Source organism: Drosophila yakuba, chromosome 3R, assembly GCF_016746365.2.
Source record: "Drosophila yakuba strain Tai18E2 chromosome 3R, Prin_Dyak_Tai18E2_2.1, whole genome shotgun sequence".
In the NCBI taxonomy this organism is placed as follows: Eukaryota; Metazoa; Arthropoda; class Insecta; order Diptera; family Drosophilidae; genus Drosophila; species Drosophila yakuba.
The window spans coordinates 10,522,251-10,544,877 of record NC_052530.2 but is presented as its reverse complement, the minus strand read 5'-3'; the positions used below and the strand labels follow the sequence as shown (position 1 = coordinate 10,544,877).

Sequence of the window (22,627 nt, the reverse complement as noted above, 5' to 3'; positions counted from 1 at the left end):
CTTGAGAAAATAGGTCTGCGGGCATGAAGAACTCTGTAAAATGATTTTCAAAGAAATACAAATGTGCATAGTTGAATCCTAATTTGTTTAAATTCTACCTCTTTAATGCACATTTCGTGTTTAACAAGTTACGAAGCATAGCCAATCTGAGCCACCATGCAGGCCTAATCTCTAAACTACAAAACCCTTTTCTTGTTGGTTAGATTCCTCAGTTTTTATTCCCATATCACGCTATCCGAAAACTGTCAAAAAACTGTAGGCAAATCCATCAAAATTAACGGAAAAAACTTGAATTTCCTGGAATTTCAGGCGGGTGTAAAGAATTTACTTAATGTGAAATTGGAAAGCGTAATTATTATTAATTTGTCAAGAATGTAAAACAGATGCTCGGTCGGGAAAACCGACCAAATAAGGGGAAACGAGCATATGCACATGCGGGCTATGTGGATATGTAGATATGTTCCATGAAATGAATTTATTTTTATTCGGTTTGGTTTGGTGCCACGTGCCACATTTCCATGGAAAGCCCGCCGACCGAATCGGAGCAATTCGAGTTGAGAACTTCGAATGCAAATCAACAATCCGTTGTAAAATAAAATTAAAACAAGTGCCCCAGACTTCCCGACCGAATTTGTATATAAATATACGCTCTGTAGAGCAGTGCTCCCTTTTGTAAGCTCCTCTATTTTTACATCCAGCATGCTCCATCCATTAAATGCATTTGTGCACATTTCGAAATCGTGGCACATTTACATTTTTTCGTTGATTTCTTGTGCGGTTGCATTTTTTATTTGTATTTTAGTTGTGTATTTCTGCATTTTGTGCTGTCAGCTTTGTTCGATTTTTACTTTTCGCCATGAGTAGACAATATTTTTCCTTGACTCTTTCCTGAATGAAAAATCCAAATGCAATTGGGAGCAACTAAGTTTCATTTTTTTTTTTGATTTTGTTGGCAACCGTTCCGCTTTTATTCCGGTTTTTCTTTTATTTCATCTGATGGCTTTTGAAGTCGAAGATTTTTGACTGGGAGTTGAGATCACATGCTGCGAATTTACTAGATAATCTGCTGTAATGAACTGTAATCTGACATCAATTTAATATATAATTGCACATTTTCTAATCGAATTTGATCGGGCATTTTGAATACTCGAAATTAGATACAAAGATTAATGGAACAAGTGAATGGTTGATATAACATTACAATTAATAATGATAGCATTAAGTGTAAGCTATAAAGGCTATTAATTCTTTGTGAGGTCACTTCTTATAAAACAAAAGTAATAAAGGATTTAATTGTTCTTTCAATGCTTTTCCGCTCCAAAGCTAACATTTTCCTCGTTAAAAAGCCTGAAAGCAATTTGAACTTTACCCAAGAAGGACTTACCTGTCGTTGGTGTCATTGTCCTTGTGCACGGTGGCGTGTTGCAAGTTCCCCCCGTTTTAGCCCACCGCTCACTCTTTTGTTTCTCCTAGCTGCCTTTACATATGGTAAAAAAAGTATATTTTTAGCACAAAATGTAAATAAATTTGCATACACATGGAGTCGCTGGCAAACAATTGCCACAAGGAGGCACCCGGGATGGGGGATGGTGGTGACGTGGAGGGGGTAAAGGGAACTGGTTGGTAGTCCTGGCATGGCATTAAAGGATTACAAAAGGCCAGCAGCAGTTGCCGCAATAATCCTGTTAGTTTATTTTGCACCACAGAGCACAATGTCAAGTGCAGAATGAAGCATTACGGAGTGGGTTTTGCGGTGGGGCTCCTCTGAACCATCTGACAGACAATCGTAGACAATGCCACTGCAGTGAGGTGTTGGAACGGAATGATGATGGTCGTCCTAATGAAGTCATACGAATACCCAAGCCGTAAATTACATGTCCAACTAAGTGATGCTCCCTGGTCGTTTATCCGTCATGCCATCCAATCCAATCCCTATGCCCCTGAAATATTCAAGTCATTTAAAGTTGAATGAGACGGACACTTTTCGGTCAGCTATTGCAGGCAATTTCCTACGAATTTTCCAAATGGCAGAAGTGCAAGCCAAGTGTCATACACTCAAACACATCCTGTTCACCTCACAATATGCATACGCCATCCCTTGACCATTAATCTTGGGCATTGTTCTAGCTCCGGCTAGTGTCATAGTTATAAATTATGCAGCAGTTGAGTTAGGAATCGAGATGGCAATATGGATAAGAGAAGGCTTGCACTTAGGAAAACTTGTGCTATTTGCTAACATAAATTATAAGTATTGTTATCAGAAGTTTAAAATTTAATATTTCATCTTCTACGATTTATGGAAAAGAATAAATGATAGGCACCTTCTATGTTGTATGTTGTATTTCAAGTGATTGAATACTTTTTAAAGTGCACAGCATAGAGCACTCTTGAAAATCGATGGCCAAGGCCCATGCATATCGAGTGTCCAATCCAATCCACTCCACTCCACTCCCCTCCTCATCGTTCCATTCCATTTCGAGTCGAGTCGAGACGAGTGCAAAAAAATGCAACCAAGCGTAAAATCAAATAAAACGTCAACCCAAAATGGACACGAGTGGGAGGAAGGGCAGCGTCTGAGGATGAGAATGGGAATGGGAATGAGGAGGATTGCGATGAGGAACCACCACCAACATGGTCGCAATCCGTGGAGAACCCAAACCCACCACGTTGATGGCCGGGACCGCCGGCTACCGACGATGTTCAAGTGTCAATTGGGCTTACTTACAGGCCACTTTGTCGACAGCACACTGTACTCGCTGCCCTTAAACATATATTCCCTTTATATACACCCGTATACGAGTATATATGTATATGTAAATGCTCACACATCAATGTAAATGCCGCCTTCGAGTGGTTTTGTTGTAGAACTCTCCTTCTGCTCGTTGTTTGTGTAATTGGATAAGCTGAAGTCGCTATAATGATGAATTGTGATTTGCAGATTGTGGTGGAAGTTGTAGTAACTGAATACGCAATAGATTTCCTGCGGTTAGGAAAAATGCAAAAAGGATTTAAAAAATTGTTAAGCATAAAATATTTAAAGAAATGTGTTTGCTTACCAGCTATCTAGCTAGAATATCTCTTTTCTTTCATTTAAAAATAACCTAAAAAATACAGAATACCCATATTATCTTGCCATTAAGATGCTGGCTTTCTAATTGTTTTCATTACTCCAATTGAATGGGCCATATGATTTCGACCACAATCACTTCTCCCACTCAAAAGGAAAACATTTCCGATGCACTTAAAATATTTTTGTGGAGCGAACGTTTTGTTTAGACGCAACTCAAGTGTTGCTCAAGTGCAAACTGCATTTTCCCCAGCTCCAAATTCGATTCGATTTCTAACTCCAAACGCCGACTGTGATTGCATTGGGGAGCAAAGTGCAGGGCCATTTAATCGACTGTGGAAATGTGTGCCCCAAAGAGCTGGGCGATTAGAGAACTGGGTCAATTGCGCTGCAAGGGAAACCGAAGAATTATGTTTATGTTTTCCCAAGAATCAAAGCAATTGCACACAGGTAGACCAACCGAGCAACATCAACGCTCGATAATTGTTTACCAAAAACTGAGAGCCGACAAGAATGCGTTAACCCAATTTCCATGCCACAAAAAAAACAATCATTAAAAGTATCTATTACATTCTAATGTTTTTTATTTGTTCTTTTTCGTTGCAGGTATGTATTCAAACGTATTTGACCATTATGTTGTGGGTGTGCGCTGTGCCCCTTTGGCTTTGACTTCGTCGAAATTTGCATAAACTTTGGGCCACAAGCAAAGCGGCCAAATGTTAACAACTCTATCAGCCAGAAAGATACGGAGCCCGCAATCTTTTGGTAGCGAATTTCAGAAAACCTCTAACGTCAACTTCAACGCAAATTGGCAACACAAATCTGTCAACGGGCCGGGAGATGGCCAAACTTGCCAGGCAAACATTCAAACAACAGGTACACTGCCAGAAAAAATGTGTTCTTAGGGTTCAAAGAAAGAATTATTAGATCATCGAAATTCTTACCAAATCGGATTACAGTAAACCTATACTTCCATTTAAATGTAACTTTTGGATAGGACTCTTTTTGTATTCTACTATTAGTCGATTTTCTATTTGTCTTTGTTTTAACTAGACCAGTTGATATTGATCAATTTTTTTTCGGAGTGCAGTCATTCAAGCCCGGCTCACCTGTTGTCTTGGCCAAGTCGGGCCTGGCACTTAACAAGTTTTCAATTTGTAAACGCGCGTGCTTTGAATACTCCCCGAGATCTTTGGCCGGAGTTGGAGCTGAAGAAGGCAGACAATCGAGCCAAGATTGAATAAGATTTAAGGGGGGAGTTGGCGATGGAGGCCAATTGGGTACCAAGTCCAAAACAGCACGTGTGCCCCGGGAGAAGGAAAACTCGAGATCATGCCAATTTCCAATCACTCAGAAACAGTTTTTTTTTCCATTACGCAAAACTCGACTGGCAGAGTATTTAGTTCGTATCCGTTAACTCTGTTATAATTTCATTAAAACGATAATTACAATGGCGTGCACAGAATATAACAAGTTTTTGTGTACGCTGAAATGACAGTATAAATCTTTAAAGCCTGTTCGAAATGCTTATCCTTTGTGTCTCTATAAAACTAAGTGATGGGCCTTTCATATAAGTAATTACATGTTTTTCTACAATAGATAATTGAAACTGGTGGCTATACTTAAAATATCTTCTTGGCCATCCCATTTAAGTTAATGTCTTGTAAAGTGGAAGATCTATTTGAAATTCTTCGTCGTTATATTGTGAAGGCCTAGATTTGCATTTTTATGGATACTCATCACGGTCAGGTGATTAAGTCGTTAACAAAGCATTGATTGTTTGTACGGTTTACGATGGCATTATAACACGGATCTTGGCTGGCTTTATTGTATGAATACAGAAGCGTAATATGAGTTCCCAAGCATGCAGCTTTGCTCTTCTTTGTAAGGTTATTGGTAATAGCTGAATTTTGACTGGCTTTTATGTATGTCTCTGCAGGTAATTGGTAGTGATATTTTTCACCATTACAATCTTCCACAAACATGCATATCCTACAAATACCAATACAATATCTGTACGTATTTCAACGTATGTGTATAATTTTAAACATCCTCAATAAATCATCTCTACTGCTGAATAACTCAATTATAAATCACCACTTTAAAATTTGCATCTTTATGGATTTTCATTGCTCCCGAGCAATTTATCGAAACGCCTTTGCAAATTGCTTTACAATGCTCGCAAGCCAAATACAGAAGTCAATCTGAATGCCTCCGAAATGGTTTTATTATAATCGTTAAGCTATCCGGCGTTCTGATGTCAAAAACCTTTGCCAAACAATCGTTTTATTTTCCTATGATTTTTTTTTGCCTTCCATTGTTTGTTGTCTTGCTGATTACCATGGCTGTGTTATTGTTGCCATTTTATTTGAACATTTATTTATGATATTTTTGTTGATTTTCTGCCGCCGCTTTTCCTTTCCTTCTCTATTTTATAATGATTCTTATTGTTATGCTCTTGCTTTGTGGTTTTAGGTTCGTTTTGTGTTCTTTTGCACGTGTTTTATGTGAGAATAGAAATGGAAAAAATATAATGGGAAAAATGAGCAAAGAAGGATATAACCAATTGTCTATTTTTGAAGCTTTAATTATGATGGTTTTGGCTCAAAGAAAATAAAGTTGACTAGTGGCCAGATTTGTCAAGGTTTATTGCACCTAACAAATTACTTGATTTTCCAAACAAAACAAAAAACATCAGCAAATTAAAAAATCATGAAAACTCCAACCATGTCTAAATTATCAACCGTTTTTTCAACCAGGCCATATAAAAGTCGAACAATTAAATGATCAGACAATCCGCAACCATATCTAATAACTATATCAAAATGTAAGTTGTTCGGCTTGTAAAATTGGAATTACAAATTGAACAAGAAAATTGTCAAATTGGCTTATAACATTTACACGCATCGCATTGCAATGGATCGCATTGCATTGGAAATTGCAAATTGTTAAATAACAAATTTGCTTTTGACCAAAAGCGGTTAGCCTAAGTCGACATAAACAACTGAGCACGTTAATAAATCATTTTTGACCAATTTGAGACACCCTTTCGGCCGACTGCCATTGGGTTGGCTGTTGGCTGCTAACGCATTTGGTCAAAACCAATTCATCAATTGCCCAAAATCTTGGCCAGAGCCAGCCGGCCAAACAGCCAACCAACCCAATCCAAGCCAAGAAACCAAACCCACCAAATATGTCAAAATGCAGGTGGCAAAATTAGACAGAAAAACACAAAAACGCCAAAATTATAAATATTTCGCCTTTTTGCGCCATTGCGCAAAATCAACAGAAAAACCAATGGATGAAAAAAAATTTGTAAATATATTGACAACTTTGCAGATTTTGATTTTCCGCTCATGCGAGTCAATTTATTTATTTGTTGGTACTTACACTGCGTATTTACACTGCGCCAATTTTATGTTTATATTGTTGATCACCGCAAAATAATTGAAGGGAAAAAAATAAAATAAAAGCAAAACAAATAAACAAAAAATAACCGGCGCCACAGAGTCTTGCCAAAAAGTATGTTGGTCAGAAGGAAAAAAGATAAGAGCATAACTATAAACTAGTAAAGGCTTTAAGATACCCATTAATCAAAATAATAGGCAACTACACTTTTGTTCGATTGGAGAGGTTAAATATTATTATTTAGGGAAGCAAACTCGAATATTTGTAGCTTTTTTTTTCTTGTAACATTTACTTAAATCAACTATTCATCGAATAAATATACTTTTCGTTATAAGCTCCAGGGTATTAATATCTCTGCAGTTTCTGGACTCGCAAAGCGCCAAAGCAACTGGAGCCAAAATCAGATTTATATTCACATATGTAGTGGCTGTCGCAAACCGGAGCCAAAGATTTGGCAAATAGCCGAGTATAGCTTAAGACAAAGGCGACGAAAAATAGAAAATCGAATTTATCTTCATTATGGCCCTAATGAATGGTGCGAATGACATCATCAGAATAATCTTCATCGCTTTTTTCTGTTGGGGTTTCTGTAAATATTTGTGACGCCTTTTCAGGTGCAACGATGCAAAACATTTTTTTTTATTGCCACCTCCGCCGCCAAACGTGTGATTCGAATAATTGCTTTGCAATTTGCCGCCTCGGGCTTTATAATGCAAAAACGAAAAAAAAAGCATCGAAACAGCTAAATAATATTATTACGCCACGCTCTTGGCATACAAAATCACTTTTTATTATTATTTGCTGTCCACGTTATCTTCGGGTATTATATTACAGGCGACACACAAGATGTGTGTAACATGTCAGGTGTGGCTGGAACCGTTTCTGATATATCAATTCAGATTTAGGTTCAGATTCTGAGTTACGAGAGGTGCCGAGTTCTGCGGGGCACTAAGTTGATATTCAGCTACCTCCCGGTATTGTTTATGAATTGGTCAGCCACCTTAGAATTTATGAATTCCACCTGCGAAGTGGCGCATAATGCGATTTCAGCTCACGTTCTCTGTCAGCTACTGAAAGAGATTTATAATTTTAGATTTATGGATTGCAAGTATATTTTGGAGAAATATGCAAATGAATTTAGCATGAGACAAAGTTTCTTAAATGCTTATTAAAAGCAAATTAGCTCTCTTTTTAACGACTTAAACTTTTCAATCGCATTTTAGTGCTGGAATCGTATACCTTCTGCTTAAGTAAACCTTATGCATACAAATTGAAAACTTTCACTGAAACTACCTTTTGCATTCAGGTGGGACACTTGCACTTACTCTCCCATAACCCATAACCTTTTAACTGGCCATAAATTATGATAACCCATTGAAATCTCTGGCGGCGCCTTTAAAATTCCAACAAATTATTATAAATTGTGAAGGGCATAGCAAGTGAAATAAACCAAAATATTTGACACTTTCGGATGGTTTATTTTCATGGTAGACTTCAAGCCAAAGCTCTATCTTAACTATGAGCTCGAACAGCAAAATTTAAAACTTGTCAATCCTGTTTTTGCGGCGATTACTTAATGGGGATTACGTGACTTCCAGGGAATCAGCCCGACATCAATCATATAATTTGCCTAAGCCCGGTCTAATGAATCTTCATTTGGTCCAGCCACATGCAAAGCTTTGAGCACGCTTCCACATCGAATTAAAGAAGGAGAAACAGAATATTTTTTAACACATAACAAAACACCTAATAAATTTTATTACCCCCGCCGACACGGACCAAAAAGCAAACTAAAACTCCACTCATTAGCAACAGAAACCCAAAGCCAAGGCTGAAAAAAGAAAACCAAAATCCAGAGGCAAATCCCTTGAAAACCAAGCCCAAAGACTCAGAGCAAAAGTTTCACAACTTTTTTTTTGTTTGCCTTTTCATGGCTTTTATTTCAACTTCATTTGAATGACTCGGTTTGCCGCCATATGAGAAGTCCTCTGATTTGGTTCTTTTTTATTGTTATTTTTTATACCGACGTTATAAGGCAAAACGTGCCGCTGTCTGAACACAGCAGTTCTTTTATTTTTCTTGTGTCTTGTGTCGGTTTTTTGGTTTTCAATTCGAAAATCACTTTGGCCATCGCACACCGTCTGACAACTAACACAACGCCAGTGGCCAGCAGGCTGTCACAGAACTTCACCCACATAAATAATTTTTAGTTGTTTTCCAAGTTGTTTTTTTTTTTAATTTTATTGAAAAAAAACAAGATATTCAAGGTTGGTTGGCTAACTCGCAAAGCTTGTAACTTTAAGAAATATATTTGTTGGATTTTATATATTTTAAAAGCACTTTAATGTTTGCACAAGTTTGCTTTCAATTGTAATAAATAATACGATTTTTATGATCTAAATAAATTAGTTAGATGACTGTAGACTTTTGGCAGACCAGCTTGTTAACCTGCTTGAATTTGAAAAGATTTCCTATCTATTGACTCCACTGAGCATTTATTTGACTTAACTTTAGTCATTTGTGTACGTAGACTGCGTTATTGTCTCGGACTCACATGCGCACTCACGAAAGGAAAATATTTGTGCAAGCGCTCCTTCGACTTTTCAGCGGACTTCAAGATGATCAGGCACAGATATAGTGTGTACTCTATACCCTATAGACTATTGTAAATATGGAGTCAGTGGAGCTGTGCCGAGCTGAACACAGTAGCAGTCGGTATTGCGTGCAGATCTTGTTGGGTTTGGTTTGTGTTCCTATATGTTAGCCATGTTCGCCTTTACTCGTATTTGTTGGAGTGGCCCAGTCGGTTGAGATTAAAAACGCTTAAATATTTATTAAATGTGGGAGCGTGCAAAAGACAAGTTTGTGAGTCAGCTTAGAATGTCTGGTTGTTGGTGGTTGGCTTTACTCGTGTATACTCGTATGTTTGTATGCGAGTGCTAAATGAATGCTAAATATTTGCATTGATTTATTTGGTGCATTAGACAGTGGCACTAAGTGGTATTATAAATATTTGGAACAGGTCTCTCCCTACCAGAATAGATAAATTGTTGATGTGTGTACGATTTATTGTTTTCGAATGTTTGCCGTCTAAATCGGTAGCTGACTATGAGATGTTAATCTGCAGTGTCATTAATTCAGTTTCGCTTTTTCCTGCATATGATATTATTTCCTTTTTATTTTCCCAAATGATTGCCACAATAACCGCACCGGAAATGCGATATCAACCGATTGTCGAGAGGCTCTCTCTCTTGAATGCCCGTCTCCGAGGTTAACTTTCTCGAGGCAGACCGCACAAATGGCAAGCCGAGCTCCCAGGGTTTTGAGTACACGAAAGAAAAATATCTGAAGCCTTACATTGACCCATTTAAAATGAAGTTTGCGACGTCTTTTGTTATATCGTATTCATATTAATTTTTCTCTGTGTACGGGATGTCACTTTCAAACACATAGCCATCATATTGACAAGCGTACTGCCTGTAACGACCCATCCATCTATCCCCTATGTGTAATTGCAGCAATGGGAGCAACAACAAGCTGCAGATACATTTGTATCTTTGTATCTGCTGAAAGGCTTTCAGCGTGCAGCACCAGGATGTGCTGGCCAACAAACAAGACGTTGACTTGACGGGTACAGTCGTCCACGGAGCTGCTTGATTTTTTAATTATTTATGCCTAAGACACGTTAATGATTTTCCAAGGAATCGCCTCGGACTGCACCACCAACTGGTTTTCCAGTCTCCCCAGCTGCATCTTCCCATCCCCAGACGACTTCTTCCGACTAAAGTTGGTTAGTCACTTGGTAATTGGTTACACTTTGATTTCGCCTCGACTCAATCGCTGACCTGCAAAACGAATGACAACCTGAAATAAGGAAAATCGGACGGGCTTTTCACTCACTTTGTCACAATCGCTTGACAAGTGTTCGATGTTCGTGATTGAATCGGCGGAATTTTTGTAGTGCAAAAAGTGAGACAGATTTGTGATTTGAACTGAATGCCGGCGAAAAGATTGTTGTCATTAAGATGTTTGGCATCGTGTTAGAGAAATTAGGATCTGATAGCGGTGATAAATTATAACTCGAAGCGTAAGTCAGTGAAGTAATGACTAATGAGCTAGGAAGTTTTAATAATTCAAAATAAAAATTCTATTCTCTAATTCTCTTAAGTACGATATTATTCGTATTGATTTAATTTTGCAATATTCTCATTGCAATAAATTTATTTCAACAAGGGAAAAATGAACACGAAATCAACTCACATTAGTTCAGCTCTCATAAATCCCCTTACACGTTTATATAAGCGCTCAAAGCTAATTGAACAATGGAATTCTAATAAAATTCGCCATGTGATTGCAGTAAACATTCGTAATGTGCAAATACAACAATTCGAATAAAAAACAAGAGAGAACGCTATAGTCGAGTTCCCCGACTATCTGATACCCGTTACTCAGTTAGTGGAAGGGAGAAGGAGAGTCTTAAACACAGTTTTTGGCGGTTTGTAGGCGTTATAGTGGGCGTGGCAGAAAGTTTTTTGGCAAATCGATAGAAATTTACAAGACTAATACAAAAATGAAAAAATATCAAAACATTTTTCAAAAGTGTGGGCGTAGCAGCTTTGGGCGGTTTGTGGGCGTTAGAGTGGGCGTGGCAAAAAGTTTTTTGGCAAATCAATAGAAATTTACAAGACCAATACAAAAATGAAAAAATATCAAAACATTTTTCAAAAGTGTGGGCGTGGCAGTTTTGGGCGGTTTGTGGGCGTTAGAGTGGGCGTGGCAACATGAATCGACAAACTTGCGCTGCGTCTATGTCCCTGGAGTCTGTATGCTTAATCTCAACTTTCTAGCTTTTGTAGTTCCTGAGATCACAGCGTTCATACGGACGGACAGACAGACGGACAGACGGACAGACGGACAGACGGACAGACGGACAGACGGACATGGTCATATCGACTCGGCTATTGGTCCTGATCAAGAATATATATACTTTATATGGTCGGAAACCCTTCCTTCTGCCTGTTACATACTTTTCAACGAATCTAGTATACCCTTTTACTCTACGAGTAACGGGTATAATCAATACCGCTGGGACTCGATTAGACAGTCAGCATGTAACGATGCCTTTGTGTCTGACTACATGTATATATGTTTATATATGAGTATATAAGTATATGCTTAAATCAGGCGATACATATTTATGGCCCGCACTTGTGGGGCACTCGATATTCAATGGAAAAACGATGCATCAAAGTCACATACGGAGGAGACACTTGTCATGATGTCGATTTTCATTTTAACCTTCAATTGGGTGGCAGTCATCTTACAGCACACGATTTTCCCTTACACACACACGCAGACACACCGATGTGGTGGCATGACAATTGAATTGCAATTAAGCGGCCAAGTGCAATTAACTCAAACAATTACCAAGTCACCAAAGTCAGGCCCAAAAGTCACCGAAGCCGCCGCCAAAGTTGCAGCCATCATAATTGCACTACCCGTAAATGTTTCGCTTTGAATTGGGATTTGCTTTGGTGCTCTTAAGTGAGGGGTATATATCATTTCAAAGAAAAACATTTTTACAGTACTACCAATAAAATACAGCTTTATTTGCTTAATATTCTCAATGAGTATTGCGATATCTGTAGGTTATATATTTTTTTATAACACCTTGATGTCTGTTTCAGGCTTAAAGGGTATATAAGAAGTCGACTTAACTTAGTTAACCTACTTCTCCTTTTTTCGCTTTGTTTATTTCGTTGCTCCGCACGAATCGTGTGCAACTTTTGGCGGCACTTTGCAGTTGATTTAATTACAATCAGTAGCTCATAGGGGAAACTTGAACCCGAGATCAATGAAACTTGGTCTACACTATGGACTATACATATATGTTTTCGACTCTCTATCGCAATGTTTTCCCTATTCTACATATCACAGACCTTCGCACGTTCCAGTTTGCCCGTTCAAATGCAATTGAGAAAACTTTGAAGAGTAAAAAAAAAACATTCAAATTAGCCTACACAATGCAATTAGTTGGGGAAATTTGCTTTTAATGACATGATGGCACCAAGTTGGAGATGGAATTCGCTTTTTGAGGTTGTGCGCGTAAATTGCGTAGAAATCGTTGAACGAAAGGGGAACCGAACGGAACTGCACTAAAAGTAGGTTAAGAATTGTCATAATTGTTTTGCTGTTTTTTCCCTGCCTTGCGAATTCTTTTTTATTCGCAATAGAGATATTGCAATTCTAAAGCTACCACACTTAATGGAGTTCATTTAACACAGAGAAAGGGGAACGAGATAATTGCGTGAGAAGTCGGGCTAAGTAAGTGCAACATGATTTCTTTATAACAATTGCTAATAGGTCCCAGGGGGGGTCTATATTTAACAACGTGAAGATCTTTATCAGAGGGCCTTGAATATAAGAGATGATGGTCATTTAACATGATCCTATTAAGGTTTAAACGAAGAAACTTACTTATGTATGATTTATATACCAGATTCATTAACTTTCAATTAAATCTGGTTCTATTATCTTGATCTGCTGATTTATTCTAGTAGCTTAATCCAGCACCGCTTTGCCCATTCGAAATCCAATAATTTTCCCCCATTTTATTCACGTTCGACAGCTGCAGACTGCAAACGCTTAGGGCTGGATAAAAATCTCCCCAATTGGCGTGGAAATCTGCACTGAATCTGCACTCCAGCTCCTCCTTTGAAATGGAACCCAATTCGAGGCGACTCGTGCTATTGACAGCTGACATTACAACAAGTGTTTTGTATCCTGGTCTTGGCTTGTGTTTGTGCTTGTAATTGCTTTGCTTTTCGCATGGAAAGGGTTCAGATAGGGTTGTTTTCGAGGCCAAAAAAGGAGGTGAAGGGACGGGACATCATGACACGCACACTCCATGACGGAAGGCCATATGGCAGGTGCCTCTCTCTTTCAGACCCTCAGATCAGCCCAAAGGCAAATAGCGTTTTTTCATTATGATTTTGAGGGAAATTTGATACTCCCCCGACATCCTCTGCACATGGATGTCACTCCCAGTGCACTTGAAAAAATTCGATCGTTCTGTTGAAGAAAAAAATTGGCCTCACAACTAAAACAAACGTTTAGTAAAAGCTTAATTTATGATTTTATTTGGAAGTGTTCAGTTTGTAAATATTATACAGAATTTCGTGCAGTGCACAATCTGCAACCCTTGGATGCTTTTGCCAACCCATTTTGCGCACTCAGCGACCTGCACATCCACCCCTCGTTTTTGCTCCTGCAACATTAAAGTTTGGGCGAATTTTGTTGCAAATTCTAGTCAAATATGCGAAATTTGTCGTCTGCAGCTGTTGGCCTGCTGTCCGTTCCCCCAAGTTTTCCCCCTTTTCGCCGACATATTCCCCCCCAAAATGCACTCGGTTCAGTGCATTTGCATCCCAGTCGAATTTCATTCTGCTTAAACCCACGCCAAGGAAGGATGTCGTCGAAAAAAATTCGAAACGCTTATGCCAGAGTGTACTTTTTAGTGTTTTAATCATTTCTGCATAAATTCAATTCCGTTTAACTGTCTGTTTTTGCTCCGAAAGCATTATTGAAAATATATAAACTTAATAAATGTGTTGATTGCGTTCATTTTTAGTTAAGCTAGCAGTGCAATATACATCTTTAACTTATTTAACCGGATGTGTTTCTTTTATAATTTTAAGCTTATCTGCTTTTCACAGATTTTATTACTGCATTTCAAACGGAAACGGAAGTATTAGTTAGATAAATTGATATTATATTTTCTAAATGTGTTAAGTGAGGCGGCACAATTAAGTTAATTATAGATTATCTATGTATCAGTCACAAATTTGGCATTGTGAAAGCTTAAAAATGAACATGGCACAAAAATAATAAGTTGATTTCCTTTAAAGTAAGCCAAAAGCAATATGTTACAGTCACCAGTTGCTGAATCCCACACGATGATTAAAGCTCAAGCTCAGTTTGTTTATAATTTATTATGCCTGCGTATATATCTAATTTTAATTTCAGTAGATGGCTTTTTGTTGTTTTTTTTGTGCCTCTTCAAAATTATATGCCTACAAATATGGAAGTGCCATCGAATTAATCGCCACTTTGCGTTTACCTCTTTGTTTTCGTTTTCGATTTGGAAGATCCATTATGGGTATCCTAGGCCTATGTCTGCTGACCTTCAGATCGCAGCCGACTATAAATAGAGATACGAGAAAACGGCATTGTCATTCACGCAGATCTAGAAGATACTCGTACAATCCGTCAGTTTGCCAGCTCATTCATAATTCCATTCGTTACTTTGATGAGTTGCCGCACTTGAGCGCACTTCACCATTGACTTTTGATGTGTTTTTTGTTTTGGTGCGTTTTTATGTACATTTGAATTGTACTTGAAAAAAAAGTGCTACAACACTCGAACACTTCCAGGCCGATAGACGGAACCAGAATCCCCGCCACCAACAGTTAAATAGGAAGCTGAAAAAATTGTAAAAGCGAGACTAGAACAAAATTTGAATCTAATGCTAATAAAATTGATTGCCATGACGCAGATTGATGACTGTCAGGGCCAAGTCTGCCACGCACTCATGCCAAGCTTAAATTCCTATCTGGCTTTCTGCACTTAAAGAAAATGTTTCTTCTCTTGGCAACCTGTTACAAATTGAATGTATTGTCTTGGTGTGAGTTTAAAAGAGGATTTAAAATAACACTTTTATTTTACAAATCAAGTCGAATATTATTAAATTTAACAGAAAAAGCTCTAAATAAGCTAATTGTTTTCTGTGTATAAAAAGTTTATATTAATTGTCAGTCAACGCAGCAGCCAACGCAGATCGATTTGTAATTCACATGTCTAATCCGCAGTTTATTTTAAACAATTTCGGTGGCACAACTCTGACATTGCAACACTTCTGGCCGCCGAGGGTTAATCTCTGTGAAATTTTATGTTAAGCTGGGGATAAAAATTAAATTTTGACTGACAGCGTTGAGGGGGTCATTATTTCATTGATAAATCGCCGAAGCGTGCGTTTTCCGCTTTCAAAAGTATTTACATAGCGCAACCTCAAGCATCGCTTTAATCATTTTTTGTTTTCGAGCGGTATGTGGAAAATGTTTGATGCTAAGCGATTTTCCATGTGCCGACATTCCACAGATATCGGGTGTGCATTCCATTTTGTCACATTAATGAGATAATTATGCTTTGATTAATATTTAATTGATCAATTAAATGTCAGCGTTTAAGGCCGAAAGTGCATTGTGCTTTGCTGTCCCATCGTAAAACTTTTAAAACTAAAATTTTAAGATGTTTGCTAATAAAATACCTTTCTCACTTTTACGGCTCTGCATTTGCATTTCTTTCCATATTTTCATTTCGCTAAAAAGTTCCCAGACCTTTTTTTCCCGTATGTATAGCCCCAGCCCCAATATCACATATCATATATCACACGCACTTAATCCCCACTTTCATTTTCGCTTCCCTTCCACTCTCCGCAGACATTACACAATTTTTATTTAATTGAAAATCATCCGCATAAATTTATTTCTCGGCTTGAGTGTCTGTTTGAATCGCCTTAGCTCTTTCAAAGAAAAACATAAGAAATTGTGTCACTTGCGGCTTTTCTCTGAGCCCTAAACATTGTAATTGTTGTCGACTATATATGCACGTATATATATAGATTTATTTATTTATTTATTTATTTATTTCTCTTTATTTCCTTGCATTGTGCATAAAACTGTCTGGGGTAACTTGATACTCGAAGTAAAACTGTCGCGACAATTGTTTGGCTTTTTCACTGTGAGTTTTGGGTTGGGTGGGTTTACTTTGTGGTAGCTGCAAAGACTTTTGGGGGAAGGTTGTGGAGTTTAAACTGAAGTGCTTGTGTATTTGACTTTTTGCCGTTTCATGTTTCCTTTAATACCATATTTGTTATTGGCTGCCAATTGCTTTAAATTTGTTGAATAAAATTTATGATTATTGTTTTGGGTCTTCTCTCCCATGATTTTTGCCTTTTTTCCTTTGCCAGTTTCCCACGCTGATTTATTTAGTCATTGGAAACAGTTTTTCACTTGCAGTAATTGTAAACTTCTTCTGTTTTTTCCCCCTTCTGTAATTTGTGCAGCCACCGCAACTTCTTCGCTAAAAATACTTTGCATATTTTATCGGCCAACATTCGTCACGTTGCAGGAGATGGGAAAAGTATTTCGCTATAAGGCGGAGAAATAGGAGGTGACTTTCTTCTGTTCCCCGCAATTTGTCACCCGGCATGAGGTGTCGGATCCCGAGTTCTGGCTTCTCAATTACAGAACCCATAAAACCGCTGGGAGAGCAGCTCTAAAAACCACAAATTGCCGTAACTTGGCTAAAGATATATCCGCTTCCGCTTGGCCCGCTGCGGCATCATTTGCCTTCCTTTCGTTTTTGGCCCTTCTTTAGCTACCAGTTCATATTCTAACATTAATCTATGTTCTCTTGCGGTTAGATTTGCATTCATTTGCGACAGGAATTCTGCTTTTCCCTACGCAGTTTTTGCGGAGAAATTACTGGCAACTTGGAAGTTGCGAGAAGTTCATTGTCTGCTTAAGTTTCGTTTTTATTAACACCTCAGACCAACCGCAGAAAGAGTTTTTCACTCGAATGTTTTGGCAATAAAATGTTGATCCATTTACGGTGAGTTTACTGTAATGTACTACCGCAGAAGGTATAGAATGTTGGCTAACAAAACTCTATGGTGAATAATAATAAACTAAGGCAGGTCAACCCAACACTGTTCTCCATGGAAATCGCGTATCAGTTTGAATGCATTTTGCCTTTATGCTACCTATGAAAATCGCTGCACTTAACCTTCAAAGAGCTGCCGGCGCAATTGCAACACATTTTCCGATCGTAACATTTTAGAACATTATTCCAGGGTGATCAATCCACATCGCTGACAGAGGCAACAACCTAAAAACGTGCCAAACTTGCCCTGCAGTCATATGCAAAACATTGTATGCCACACATACTCACATTCCCCTTGCGGCCGAGCATCTTCATCTCGTCTGCGTAATTTACAAGTATGAAATCGGCCGAAATGACGATGGCCATCAGGAGCTGCAGTTTCATTTGTGGTCTAAACTCTGGTGTCTAGTATGTAGCCCATTTTCAACCGCTGAAGCTTCTGGCATTGCATAAATTTGCAGTTGCTGCTGCCGTGAGAAGTTCTGCGATGATTTTCTCACGCATGTCTCTAGGATATGCACGAGTGAGCTTCTTGAACTTGTACTTGTACCTACATACTATCTGCTACCAACACGGGGACTTATTATAATTTTGTGAACTATTTTTTCATGAGTTCATTCCAGACGCGAGGAGTCTCTCCAGCTTTTCTGCTCTCCAATTAGCATTCCGCTTGGGAACAGAACATACATACGGATATATATATATTTTGCAGGGGGGTTGCAACAAATTGCAACAGGTTGAAAAACTAATTTGCATGCATGAAATTGCACTGCGAGTTCAGCTGACTTGACTTGTCTGAAGTTCTCGGCTGGAGTTTTCAGTTTTTAATTTTCAGACACGATCGAGACACAGTCATATATACGGACATACATACATTTATGTGTCTGTAGAGCTGCAAGAATAATCAGAAACTTGTCCAAAACTATAGCAGCAGCTGGGGCAGATCAGATCAGATCAAGCCTAGCCTCGATCTGTTTACTTATATCCGAGTGTGCGATTTGCCATTGTCTGGCAATGCGGTTGGTCTTTATTCTCATTTCACAGTTTTCAATTGAACTTGAAGTGTCTGTCTTGGAGTGACGCTCCCCTGACTTCAAATACCGAAAAAGACTTGCCTAGATTTGGACAAGTCGCTGGATAAGTGTATGGCAAATACAGTGCGTTTCAGCGAATTAAAGCTACATAGTAAGCTACCTTAGAAATAGAAAGATTAAGCAATATGAATAGTATGAATATTATGAGTAGCTCAACTGTTAGTAGTTGTAGGCAAGATTCAATAAGTGATAAAATAATAGTATTGACCTATCCATATAAGTTCAGCTTAGGGTATCTTTTGTTCGATTTTATTTGTGTTCATTACTTACCTTGTCTTGCGTGCGTTTAATATTTATTCTTTGCGCCATAAATGAATGCTATCACTTTGATCTCACTTACTTTGGCGGGGAGTTCAACTCAAAAGTGTCTGTCAGGGTGTCTTTATAGCGCATATATCTACACATTACCCCATCCGATTTCATTACACCGCTCTACATACGTACATATGTGTGTTCAGTGTTGATTGACATTTGGCCGGCATTTGAAGTGATCTATATGCTTCGCTCAGCTGTGGCTGCTGTCTCGTAAATCATGCCACGAACAACGATTTATATGTCTGCACAGACGGTATATGAACATACTCGTATATAGTTTGTATACCCAACATGTGACTCTAAGGTTAAACAGGATTATTTGTACACCTTTTTCTTTTCGGGTTTCGAGTGTGGTGCGTGAGTTTTGTCTGTTTGCCATTTGCCTACATTATTAGAGTTCTTGTTTTGTCTGCGACTTTTTGCCACGCTAATTATAATTTATGTTGGTCATGTTAGATGTGACATGTGTTAACCATTTTACGGAGAATGCAACTCATAAATTTTGTGCAACTATAATTTATGCAACGGCAAAGTTCTACCATATACACGAAAACCTATCTATAAGTGTAAACTAATTATGGCGCTTTGTTTTCATGTTTCAGATGCCGCCAATTTGGATGACAGTCGGGAGGGGGAAAAAATGCAAAAGGAAATCGAAACGATCGATTACATTGACAAGTAAGTGGTCACAAATAAGTTGGATTTATTGCAAGAAATGAATTACCATGTCAGTGAAGTGGACAATTACCAGGTCTCGGCCTGAACTTGTGCAATTTTCCTGTTTTCTGTCTGGTTAACGCCCTACGAGTAAATTTATTCGCCGCCAATTGCTGGGTGGAGGAGAATTAACTTGTTGCAATTTTCGCGAAAACCATAATTGTTTACTAATCTCAGAGTGCCGCACTTAAAGTTTCCTTGGCTGCTGTCGACTGTTTCTATTCATTTGCTGGCTGCGGTGCTGCAATGTTTACGTTCGCGTTCGATTGTGCAAATTGTGTATACGACACGATGACCAATCCTCAAAATTGACAAAACACTGCGACGACAGTTGGGTGTTATTATTGTTGTTTTGCTTGATTGCTCTACAATTTGCCGATTGTGCGATGAAACTTTATTGCTTTCGATTGTAGAAATCTCTGTTTATATTCAGCAGATATTTGGTTGGGAAATTATAAAATAAATTCGAACCAAAAATATATAACCATAGGTAGTAATCAAAACACTGTAATTTGCAAGAAATAAAACTAATAAGGGCTTGTAAGCCAAATCAATTTCCCTTGTACAAATGGCCAACTTCTCACCACCAAAAAGGCTCATTAAACTTTTGTATGAAACCTCGTACCGTTTTGGCTTGAACGAAGCATTGGAACAAGCTCAAAGTGTGAATTATGCAGCCATTTTTTGTCCGCGTTTTTATGTTCGTCTTAATTATTTTATTGCCTGCGGTCATGAGCGCGCATTTAAGCCATTTGCGGACTGCAATTGAGCGACAGCTTGACCACAAATGCAACAACATCGGAGAGATTTGGATCGTCGAAGTTGTTACCGTTTATATGGCCAATGAACACGGGCAAGTTTCTGCAGAAGTAGTTTTTTTTTTTTTCTTATTCAGCGTATTCCCCCAGATGTTGCGCAATATTTAATTCACTTAAACAGCCGCCAAAATCGGTTGGTGTGGCGAGATTTTCTTCATTTTTTTTTTTTCGTACTTCGCTCTGTGGCAACTTGTTAACTGTTTTTTTGCAGTCTTTTTAACTGTCCCGAGATCATGTTGTTTTACGGGCGGTGGCGGGCTGTCCAATCGTCAATGTGTTTAATACATAATTTCCTTATCGTTGCGGGATTTTCTTGTTTCGGCTTTTTTTCTTTGGCCATTGCTTGGTTAACTTTTGATATGTAGTTGAGATTTGATTTTGTGAAGTTTAATGACTTAAAATAATTATGATATTCAGTCAGGTAGCCGGACTTGCTACACATTATTGATGCCTGTGTGCGGCACTTTTTTGGTTTCTGGTTTCCAATTGATGCAATATCAGAAACAAGTTCCCATGTCTGCCACTTCTTTGGCGACTTCTTCTTAATTAACTTCCCATACTATATCAATTTCACTCTGAGATTGAAGGCCCAAGTGGAAGTTGTTGGAAAGAGTCAACATAAAACGAGAAAAAACATAACGAGATCGGGGCGACAAAATGAACTGAAAATAAAAGGTTTTTGCAATAATCAAGCATTGTAAAAGAAGCTTAACGATTGGACTAATAAAATACAGCATTTTGAGAGATTACACAACAGAAAGTTAAAAACCTTGCTTTGTTGACGTTGCCAAAAGTATACTTATTCATTTTTTGAACATATAAAAACCGAACTTAAAGCTCAACTTTACTTACACCTTTTGCGGAGGCGGGACATTTCCTTTGGCCATAAACAAATTTCAGGCCAAACCCTAAAACGTTATCCATTCGTATCGGTGTTCACATAATTATTCGACTTGGCGTAGGTTAAAAGTCATCGCGACCACTTAGCCATAAATTAAATCGTCATCATTAGCGTGGCTCTGACCCATAATTAGAATATTATCTCGGTTGGCTAATCAAATGCATTTAAATTTAGATAAATAAACAAATTGAACAAGCATCCCAGTCATTTCAAACTCCTACAACTTAATGAGGCACCATCGTCGTATAATACAAATATAAAAAAGGCCTTCTTCAGCTTCTTCAGTGCGGGAGGCAACACTTTCTTTTGGGATACGTTTCACTTTCCACTCGAGAAATCAAAGACCTTTGGATTGGGCTAAATCGTTAACTAAAACATGAAACTGGTTCAGCTCACGTATGCAAATGAAGTTCAACAAACGCACGATTCCAACTGGCAATTTGTCGCCCCAACGAAACGCATTTAAATTAGCATTTTGGGAGGAAAAAAACTAAAGAAAACCACAAAAACGTGCGAATATCAAAGCAAGTTTTATTGGAAGTTCGATTACGACATTTCGTTTGCGAAAAGATGGATGGAAACTTTCACTTGTCTTTTTTAATTGCCGATTTGGGTTTTCAAAAAGAAGGAGGAGTTTTAAGGATGGCTGCTGTTATTTGGGTTTCCCCCTTAATTTAAGAGCTCTTCCGTATGTTTTCCGTGATTTTCCTCAACCGAAAGTCAAAGACTTTTGCAGATTATAGTTTGAGCAGCCAATTGCCACTTATGGCATGCCGATGCGTTTGATGAACTTTTCATTGAGTCGGAAAACGTGTAACTGTAAACCCTGCTGCTGGCATATCATTACACGATGTCTTACGGAAAAAAAACCCCCAAAAGACGGCGCTAAAACAGGTGTATCCAGTGACCGACCGATCGTCTATTACGTGACGTCTTGATGGGAGACGCCGAACAGTCAGATTATAATAACAATAACAACGAAAAGGCACAAATAAAACACAAAACACGGCAACAACAACAAACCAGCATTTAATGCTATAAAGAGAAGTTTGTTTTAGCTGCCGCTGGCTAAAGTCAAGTTTAAATACCAAAAGGTTGCCACCAATTGGTTTTAGCATAACAAAAGCAAAGCCCCAGCAAACGGAATCACAACAGAAATTCGAGATCGAAACAATAAATACGATTTAAAAGCAGCTTTCAAAGGGTCGAAGGTTTAGGGCAAAGTTAGGAGCAGATACAAATTGGGGGATTTACTTATTCGAAATAATGATCAAACATAAACGATAAGCTAATTTGTTAAGCTTTCACGCAGAGCTATAAACGATGTAATTACTACACTCAGCATAAAATTATAAATAATTATTGAATGCAGTTTGGCTATCCGTGCGCCTTCAAAAAAACTTTACTTTACGTTGCATTTTATATTTTACCGAAGCTGGTTTCTGTTGAATTTATTAAAAATATTATTGTTACTGCAACCGAAAAAAACTGCACTCGTCGATGATCCATCAAAGCCAAATTCCCACCCAGATACCATAGCAATCTATGCAAATCAGTAATGTATCTGGCTGAAGCACAAAGAAAC

At 38.2% G+C, this 22,627-nt stretch overlaps 1 protein-coding gene and 1 long non-coding RNA gene across 7 annotated transcripts in view; one reads left to right on the top strand and one right to left on the bottom strand.

Annotated features, from left to right (window-relative positions):
• LOC6536288 (tight junction protein ZO-1) overlaps positions 1 to 22,627 on the top strand; it is an 86,429-nt gene that overhangs the window by 15,619 nt on the left and 48,183 nt on the right. For all 6 annotated transcript variants that reach the window (XM_015192155.3, XM_002096838.4, XM_015192154.3 and 3 more), the window contains exon 2: positions 19,209 to 19,284. In XM_015192155.3, coding sequence (XP_015047641.1) covers positions 19,209 to 19,284 — 76 coding nt within the window. The remainder of the gene's footprint in view (positions 1 to 19,208; positions 19,285 to 22,627) is intronic.
• Positions 9,865 to 10,910, bottom strand: LOC120321839. The gene is made up of 2 exons (XR_005561567.1): positions 10,376 to 10,910; positions 9,865 to 10,320 (listed from the first exon to the last, which is right to left on the bottom strand). It is a non-coding gene; the product is annotated as an uncharacterized LOC120321839 (long non-coding RNA).